Raw genomic sequence first — 10,201 nt, forward strand, 5'->3', positions numbered from 1 at the left:
CTTTTGGAAGTGTGGAAAGTTGCGCAAGGTGTCAGTTTGTAATTTTGTCCTAGCATTCCTCGAATCATAAAGTATTGAAGACAATGTTACTCTCAGAAATGACTTTAGTCAAGCTGGCTCCAGAGACCAGACTAACCAAGTCAAGTCCAAGTATTTCCAACTCCGCGTCTGTTCTAAGACCCTTCTAGGGAGCCCCAATCAAAACAGAACCATAAGATGGCGCGCCTTTGATGTTCCTCGTAGAATTTTCTTTTTGCATCTTGAATAGTTATTAGACTCTTTTTCTTTTCTTCTCCAAATAATTAGAATATGGATGGAGCTCGGCATGCAAAATGAATGTTACAATTACTAATATGGTTGAAAAGATGAGCCATCTGTAATTCGCTATTGTACGTGAATTTATTTATTTTTGAATTTTCAAAAGAGTTCAATTAGCTGAAACTTGGATATGTAAACCATAAAGGCTTTTCTAAACGAATTAGGCACGGTAGCTCAAACGTTACAGATCTATGAATTTATCTGTTTTCAACAGAAACAATATTAGAAAAGTTTTGTATATCAATCATAGTTGGTAAACTCTTTATCAACAAATATTATAGTCCAAACGTGGACTTGACCAGGTCGTTGGATTGGAAAACTGGTGAAATGAACCCGGTTCGGTTTCTATTTAGAAAGAGCCTATACTTTAGTACTATGGGGGCGTTTGGTAACCCCAACAGAATCACTACGGTGATCTAAGATCTCCGATGATCTGAATACTGGAGTGATTTGATCCCCAATGATCTAAGATCAATGTGTTTGGTAAGCCATAGTTTAGTGATTAAAAATCCTCGGATATCCATGAGTAACTTGTTTGGTATGGATCCAAGATTACCGACCACATAATACCACAAATACCCCAATATATCTTGGATAGATTTTTTATGTGTTTTTAATTCTTATGAATCAAAAATGTAAGTCAAGCACACTATTTCGACAAAAATGTATAAATCTAACAAAGATAAACAAGAAGCCTCTTCAATTTAATATAATTCTTGAATGGAAGCACAGAAAAGTAATTACTCTAAAAGAAGGCCCATGAAGCTGATTAAATAACTGAGATTATGCTTGGCAATACTGTTTACCATGTCGAGCAAGAGTAGAATAGAAAAAGGTTATCCCATGGCACTTCATGGTCAAGGTAAAGAAAAGAATTTGTCCAGAAAAGGACAACTAAACGCGGTATTCTCATCACCTATACCCACATCACCCTTGATCCTGAGATGATCACTCTATACCAAATGCCTCCTATGGTGTGCATGAGTATTACGATTGACCCTGGGGATGGCTTGCTTGCGTAGGCTGAGGTATATTTTATGTGCTCAGTTTAACAAAGTTGCTGAAGTATACACTCGTTCAAGCGAAGGAATTATTGATCTTCTTTTATGTCGGATCAGGCCCGGCAAAAATCTAAAAATAATCTGAACTCTTTCATCCATTTATTTGCATAGATCTCTATTGCACATTTCAATGGTGGATCTGCACACGAGATGGTGAATCATTTTTTTTTTTTTTTGGGTACAAGTTGAATCATTCTTTCTCGCGAAGGACACAACCCCTGTACAGGAAAAAAACACCCATCCAAACGGGGCCCTTCAAAATCCGGCAGTTTTATTTAGTCTCCTCGCGAAGTTTCGACAATTTTTGCAAATAATAAGTCCTTCCAGCCAAATGATTAGCCTATTATTATTTGTCATAAGCAAACAGGTGAGATAAGTCTGATGGAAGTGCTCCTCCAAGGGAAAAAGAGGACAATTTGCAGCCCTCTACAATTCCCAAAACTTTACCACCAGTCAACTCCAAGAAAACGAGAGTCAAATACAAGTAATCATACTGGTTCGAAGTATCTTTAGTCCCACACGCAGTGAGACTGGCATGGGCCTTTTGACCACCATCTCAGTCCCCACCAAAATCTCAACCTATATTCATCTGAAATATGGCCGCATAATTCCACATTCAATACATGAATCCCACCTGAAATATGAATGCATATCGTATTACCTGCATCACATTGAATCCTGGAGCGAACTTCTGTTGTGAATCCTCAAATTGACATAAATCATTCATTATCACATTATCAGAAATTGGAGCACTCAAGTGCTTTAGAGCTGAAGACAACAATAGTGATGTCCAGCATACTTAAATTTGCAACTCAGAGACGACTAGGCACCATTTAGTAAAGGGAATAAAAATTCTTAGATGTAGAATTATAAGAGCTAGCAGCATGATGTATGGGCAGAAGCTCTGCTTTAGGATATATTGATGCCTCAGAATTCCAAAATTAAGATGTATGAATAATGATCCTTCATAATTCAAGTGGTATATGAGCATCTATCCACCAGTGATTTATTTGAAGTCTTCAAATATATTTTACCTTTGCTTACAGCTTACATTCAACAAAATATTCAATCACACTGTTATTCTGTTTTCTATGTTAAGAAAACCAAAACAAAAAGAATTATGAAAAGAACTATCAAGAATGCTATCATCATAAGCTGTCCCTTCGCACCAGCCTTCTTCATAACCATAGCCACTTTTTTCTGCACGCAAAAAGTGTTTTCTCACTTTAATAATGCTTTTTGGCACTTTGGGGGGCAAAAGGAGGGAAAAAGAATAGACCAGAAAGCATGTCATTTGACTAGGTTCGCTGCTGAATCAAATTTGCTATAGAGCAAAAGGATCCAAAGAAAAGTGGCCCCGGGAAGGAACATAAAGAAGGAAAAAAATGCAGACATCTTCTAAACAGAAGAATGCAAAAACTAACCTGAACAAAATCAAGCCTATTTGAAGTAGTTTCCATTTCCATGCCTAGGTCATCCAATATTCTTTCCTTCATCAACATAAAAAAAAAAAGCACACCGATAATGAATTAAAATTGCCACTACTGAGTTATTGCAGAAAAGCACTGTAACATAATAGTATAGATTAAACCGGCCTCCTGCAGTACTGCACTGTAAATGAACAAATACGGCATCCTGCTTCAAAGTAACTAAAAAACTGGACACAACTGACATATGACCTATGACTGCCAGGAAGGAAGATGCATGTAAAAATTGAGACGATCAAAACACTCCAACCAATCTAGCCAAGAAGCACATTTTGCATGTCAAAAAAGTAATAATGACATGACGAACGATCATTAAAATGCTTTAAACAAAATAACAAACCAAACAAAAATATACCAGAGACATGGATGCCTCTTTATTACTTTTTGCCCATCTGCTAGATATTTTTTGGGAAAATGTTCTATATCTATTCGTAAAAGAAAGTGAAAATCTTCTATGAACCATATTGCCACCAAACCATAATCATTGAGGATATTCAATTTAATCAAGCCTTCATAAAATAAAAAAATTTGAAACAAACATGAAAATACCTGTCCAACAAGCTCATCATGTATAGTAAGTCCTACACCACCTAGTCTCTGAACACTGGCACTGAGCTCATCCAGCTCCTCATCTTGTTGCCTATATCATCAGGTAGTAGGTATAAGTTCCCAGTGAAATAAAGCTATTCGTCAAAAGCCTTAAACCAAAGGCTCAGCTGTGGCATGAAACAAGCTAAACCCATTCCACTCAGAAGGTAAATACTGAGGTTTTTTGTTCATTTGATGCATTTTTCTCCATGATGTGGGTGACCATGCTATGCAGACAAGTTTCTCTAAATCCACATAGAAGAAAATTATGTTGCATGGACCCTTCAGTTTAGTATCATGTACCTATAACTAGTGCCTGGGCATGGGTATTTATATAAGGCCTAGGTACAAGTCTATGAAAGAAAAAACCATTAGATTCTATAAGAGTCTGACACATGCACCAGCACACAACACAATGTCTATATCCATGTATCAGTTGGAAGAAAATGACTACAGGACCCCAACATTCTTCAATGCCTTGGAGAAATTATAGCTAAATTATTGTCAATTTTTAGAAATAACTCCTTGGGAAAGCCTGATCTGTCTCTCCCCATGGATGGAAACCCTGACCACACTTATAAAATGCAACAGATTCTACTTTCTTCAATAAATCTAGTCAGACCAATTTTTTAGTATCACTTGATGGTTGTTCATTAACTGAATAAGCAATTTGATTTAGTTAATGATTTCCAAAATTGGTTGCAGAAAGTGTTTGACTAATAAAATTTTTGGCCATGTCCACAACAAATATGGAAGGATAGATTTAGATAAATAAAGCACAAAATTACTTTATTAGGAGCAGCTGCCGATCTGATTCTGAAGAGATAAAATCATCATTGTCGGCAATGAAGTGGTTCGATCTGCCTGTCTGAGAAGCATGATCATTGGGAAGTCTCATCAGCTCTTTACGCATACCATTGATTGAACTGCTCTTCTCCTTTCCAGCTTCCACAGCTCTCCTCACAACACCAACCTAAAAATTTCATCAGAGCATCCAAATTACTTTTCCAGTTTAGAAATCATGAAACAACAATAATAGAAGTGTTAATGAGAAAACTAAATTTAACGATTTCTATTAAGTCTACCTGATTATGAGCAGTACCAGTCCATTTTCTACGTCTTTCAAGTTCAACTTCATCAAGGCCATACCAAGCTGGATCTCTTGCAGCAACTGCAATTGCCTTGTCCAACTCATCCACCTTTCAAGGAAGAAAGACTGTAGGTTCAACTAAGGAATTGTAGCCCGATAAAACAATGGGAACAGACAAAACATTTGGCTAAATTTTAACCATACAAAGCCAGGAGGTGCAGAGTGCCATCCAAATCAAAGGGACAAGAAAAAGGAAATCTCCCTTTTCATGTCCGATTTTGCTTGTTCGCTAGGCCATGTTGTACTATGCCATGTTCTAATATGTTAAGTGCTCAGTATAACAACATGTTGATAAGAAAAGTACTTAGAAGTAGAATAAATGAAAATAGACAACATGATACCTGCCACTCAATGCTTTCACAGCTGGCAAGGAGCTCCTTGCTTAGATGAACACGCTCTCCGGTGTCTGAAGGGGTCTGCTCCCAGTGGTGAAAAGTAGCTTGAAGTTTATCAATCTGCCACAGTTCATCCAAAAGATGGAGAGTTTGGTTGGTCTCTAAAATAAGCAGAAACAATTAAGTCGCATATAGAAAAAGATGCCTAATAACTAGGAACATAGCTGGAATTCATTAATTGCGTATTAACATATTTATCGAAATGCATTTTTCATTAATAAATGTAGAAAGAGATTTATTGTATATATATGTAAAGAGTTCTTGGTCCTTTGCTATAAAGTACTCAAACACTTTGTAGAATGCTTAAAACTGACAAATGGGTTTTCCATATAATAACAACTGTCATTCACAGTTACATATTTGTTTAAAGAAAAGCAGCGGAATATATGTCTATGCATAACTACTGTAATTTACAATTACCTCTCATGTAAACATATCTAAGACATGAAAAAAAATAAATCACCATTTGCTATGTCTATCAACATCCTTTTTGGCATCATTCTCTTAATTTACTGACCCCTCAGCATGAATATACAAGCCCTTAGTGTGGCATTGGTGGACCAAAGATTCACCTGCACGACTGAAAGATGTCCGATAAATTTTCTAGAACCTCCAGAACCTTAAGCTCCCCTCAAACACACATTCAGGTTCAGAACTTACAGCCACCAGTTCTACTCCCATCTTGACTCTCTCTACCTTTATGCCTTTCTTCCTCACTCCAGTCCTACATCACTGAATAAATCTCTCTTTGTTCACATGTCCTTTCTAGATCTATAAAAACAAGGTTTTGTCATTTTCTTTTCATATAAATATATCCATAAATTGAAAGCATGGTTATATATGAATGTGGAAGAGTACCCTTTACAAGTATAAAAGCATACATGACCTCATAATCAGCGTCAACAATAACATAAAAGACCCACTTCAGGTGAGATGTTCATCCTTTCAACAACTAAAACACGTGACTCCTTTAAAGAGATAGGACATTCGTGTTGGAACATAATTTTTTCTAAAAAAGAACGGAACTAGATAGCAGAAAACACCAAAAGATTTCAGAACACAATTATGTTGCAAGTTTCAAGAATTACAGCATAAAGAAACTTCTTTGTTATTCGTTTGGGTCATCCTAGTTTGCCAATTTATCATATGGAAAGCAGCCCCATATATTTTCTCATGGCCCCCTTTCACATTTTCTGAAGTTCACCCCTCCTATCTCAAAACCAGTATATTCATCGAATGAACCGTACCTCCGGCCTATGTTATACAACAGAAACAAATCAAATGGTTTTACCTTTCTCTTAAGCTCCCTCCAGTACCATCATCTCGGAATCAATCCTTCAGAGTTTTACTGCTAACCCTACCAAGCTCATCTAATCTAGCCCCCTTATCCTGTCTTCATGTTGTCTGATATCAAATCGAACTACAAAAAACACATGATTAGACAGACTTACAGAATCCTGAATTTCTTCTTTCACGATATAAAATGGATCTTGAGGTGGCGTCATTTTTTCGCATTCACCGACGAAGACTTTAAAATCGCAGTGCTTCAAGGTACAATGTTCTGCAATTATAAGAGAGCAGACATATAAATCAGCCCATGAACTAAAGCATATCCATAATAAAATTGAGATCCTCGACAAGACAAGTGGATCTAATATAAGACCAATCAAAATTTACAGCAATGTTCAATAAACCCTAACCCACCAATATAATTGGAGTTATCAGTAATGCTGGGCTTACTTATTCACATAAAGAGATCATAAAGGCCAGATCCAAGTTGTTTGAGTGCACTGGAAGAAAAAGACGAAAGGTTTCAGAAAAGATTTGGAAGATACAAGTAACTGGGCACCATATGTGTGGAATTTAGATTTGGAGAGGGTGGATTAGGGACCTTGAATTGGGATTGCGGCTTGGGGTACGGGAGGTGGAATTGGGAGCGATGCGGCGAGATTGGGGAAGGTGGCGAGTTTTGGGCACAGGAAGGGCCGGAAAGATCAGAACTGGGGGCGAGAGCAGCAAGCGAACGAATGGAGAGGGGGGATAAGACGGCGAGGGATGGAGTGCGGTACCTGGAGCGAATCCCCGGAGCTCTCCCTCTGATCGGCGCCGGTGACCAGAGGCGAGGAGGGGGGGGGGGGGGGGGGGGGGGGGGGGCGGCGATGAGGAGGGGGACGGTGAATGGGCGCGTGCGAATCAGGCAGCCATGGACCGTGGTGGAGTAGGTCCAGGAGGAGCCCTGGAGGAACTATTGCCGGCACGTGCGACAGCGAATCATGGGCGAGTGAATGACGTTTACGATGTTGATGTATTGGAGACTCTAATCTATGTATCAAGACATTCCACATGCATAGTTATAATGAAATGATATAGTTTATTAATTTTGTGATGATCTGACGCTTCTATAGGTAGGAAATTTTCAAAATATATAATCTTGTATAAATAGATATGATTGCCCTTCTGGACTAACCCAAGTTTTTATTTTTTAATATTATTATTGAAATTGGTGGTATTGTCATGTTTATATAACCTCATTCTTTATTTGAATCAAAATTGACTCAAAATATAGTGTTGCATAGAAGGATTTTTTCTCCTCATTGTCCTCAACTTATAGTTTGGCAATTTGCCAAGGTTAAAGTAGTTGGGTTGTGAATCAATTTGATAAAAAATGAAACATAGAATGATATGGAAGTAAAATAGTAAATATTATATGAAGATTTATTGGAAATATGGAGACTTGACTTGCTTGGATTTTGTAGAGCATCAAGTCACCTTGTAAATCATTGCCAAATTATTAAATAATATATAGGTATGAGTAACATAAAATTTGAATAAATAAAATAATAGCAAACAAATATAGAGTAATTCATGATATATATAAACTAAATGTAATATATATAGAAAATATTATTATAAAGGCAATTTTAGAAGACCTAGTTGAGTTAAATTACGGATTTGCATAAGAACTTGGCTAAGTTATTAGATTGGGTCATCGTATTTTTATATAATTTGATCATTAACTCGAGTGTTGGCAATACAATGCGAGATCCAACCAAATCCAACCAATTATATCAAATCAAATAATCCTTGAGTTTGATCTCTAGGTTATTAAACAAATAGAATTGCCCAAAAAAAAAATATTAAAAGCTAAATTTCCTGTTTTTCTTTCTTATTCTTTTCTAAGATAATTTTCATGCTATCATTGCTACTATATTAAAGTCTTGATATTTCCTCCATAGGAATAATAAAAAACATCTAAACATCATGTTTATCCCTAAAAATTTATATTTCTGTATTTTGTATACAATGTTTCTTTCACGTAAAAAAACAAAATACATGCATGTCAAGTTTATTTCCAAGATACACTTATTTGTATTATCCAGAATACACAATGCTATTTCTTAACAATCCTATACTTTCAATCTAGAGTAGTTCTTAATATTTTCCTAGGTTAACTTATGACAATCAACTTTCACACACCAGAAACTTAATCACTTTGACATAGTTTGGACTAAATAGTTTTATTCTTAATCATTGTATGGAATAAATAATTGTTCTTGAGACTCGATTACGTATGAATTTTTGCTTGCTCTCCTTATTTTTTTCATGTTCTCTAAGATTCTCTCAATCCAAACATGACATAAACCCATTTGAAGTTTCTTCCGTATAGATGGTTCCTATTAGCATGAATGTTAGATTAGTAAATCTATCCATGAGGTTGTAGTATATGGCATGCATAGTTATTAAATAGGCAGATTTGCGCTAACTAAAATTGATAAAATCTCTAATTTAATTCTCATCGAAATATTTCAAAATAATATGCCATCATAACTAAAATAGGTAGGAGAAGAGAAAAGTAAATAAACTTGCTATTTGTGCATTTCAATTGGACCATAAAGTAATGAATAAAAATGATGGTATGATACTTAAAAAATAATAAAATAATGTTACAGAATGCATGTTATAATTATGACTGATAAGAAAAATAAGTACCATCACCTCAAATGAGCAATTTTTTTAAAAAAATTAGTCCTCTTTATTCATAACCAATCTTAAAAATTAAGATGATGAATATCATCAAGCATGCTGTTCGTCCATCTTGTTTTCAGCTTAAAAAGCCTCAGAACCATCATTGATTTATTCACATAAACAATATTATTTTCTATGCAGATATTTTATCATGTCAACTGTGTAATGGTTTTACAAAACAATAGCATCTTATTATCCTCAACAAAATAAGCAATCATATTATAATTCAAATTTTTTTGCTTAATACGTAATAATTATAAAAAATCAAAGATGGCTAAAAAAGACAAAATAAACCGACTAAAATTCAATGCCACCAATATTTGGTATAAGCATCAACATTTGATACAGATAAATAATAAAAAATATAGATAATTCTTTTATCTTCCCTCGCAGCGTACAACTCTCTTAGAATATTCAGGTTGATGATGCTAATGAGGATTCTCTTAGAATATTGACAGAAAATTATCAAGTGTATATCCACAAAGTACATCCAGTGATTTTTGTTTTTAGATAAGAAAATTATTAATCTAATTCACCGACATGTCATTATCTAACAACACTTTTCTTCCAATGCACTTGACAGCTCCCTTTTGACGCTAAAGCACTTTTATCTGATAAATAAATTAAATCATTTGAAAATACTTATCCAAATACATTGTACTTAGTCTAATTAATTAAGAATTTTCAAAATATTAAAATGCGCAAGAATTATAACTATTTATTGTAGTCAACAAAAATGGGAGCTTAATTTTGAATGGCCTCCAGCTGCCGATCACATCCTCCATTACCTGTAACGTTTCAAGAAATAATATTGGCGATCCATCAAAAAAATAAATAAATAAAATGATACTTCATGTTTAAATTCTTGGTCATATATTTTCATATATGACCGGATTGATCAAAGAGTTGTGTTCGAATGTATAAAAAGTAGATATTTTTGCATAAATATTCTCTTAATATCAGAATTTATATGAACACCTTTCCAAATTTAATATTTACATTTATATTCTGGTAAAATACTTATTTTGCTATTCTATCTCTCTTCTTTATTCTTGTTCTTGCATTATCGCATATGTACCCATATCTTCTAACGCCATTAAAAAATTAGCAGCTTCAAATGAAAATAACTAAAATATTTTTAATGGGTAGATGTGAAAAAAAACACATTTACAAGCC

The 10,201-nt window shown here is 35.0% G+C and overlaps 1 protein-coding gene across 5 annotated transcripts; it reads right to left on the minus strand.

The window, feature by feature from the left end:
* Positions 1-2,320: 2,320 nt before the first annotated feature.
* LOC103701230 (syntaxin-61-like) lies at positions 2,321-7,219 on the minus strand. 5 transcript variants are annotated; one of them, XM_088720521.2, is made up of 9 exons: positions 7,069-7,187; positions 6,704-6,789; positions 6,451-6,560; positions 4,946-5,059; positions 4,540-4,653; positions 4,243-4,427; positions 3,416-3,506; positions 2,804-2,869; positions 2,321-2,579 (listed from the first exon to the last, which is right to left on the minus strand). In XM_088720521.2, exons 3-9 carry the CDS (start codon positions 6,502-6,504, stop codon positions 2,469-2,471), a joined length of 735 nt encoding a protein of 244 aa, XP_088576647.1. In that variant the 5' UTR covers positions 6,505-6,560; positions 6,704-6,789; positions 7,069-7,187; the 3' UTR covers positions 2,321-2,468. The 5 variants fall into 5 exon arrangements, with proteins under 5 accessions (XP_088576647.1, XP_026658087.1, XP_017696873.1 ...); XM_026802286.4 differs by having other exon boundaries at positions 6,740-6,789; positions 7,069-7,083; XM_017841384.5 differs by lacking the exon at positions 7,069-7,187 and adding an exon at positions 6,891-7,005 and having other exon boundaries at positions 6,740-6,789.
* Positions 7,220-10,201: the final 2,982 nt, after the last annotated feature.

Source organism: Phoenix dactylifera, chromosome 4, assembly GCF_051530095.1.
Source record: "Phoenix dactylifera cultivar Ajwa chromosome 4, Ajwa_hap1_PhDact_Kaust_v1.1, whole genome shotgun sequence".
Taxonomy (NCBI): domain Eukaryota; kingdom Viridiplantae; phylum Streptophyta; class Magnoliopsida; order Arecales; family Arecaceae; genus Phoenix; species Phoenix dactylifera.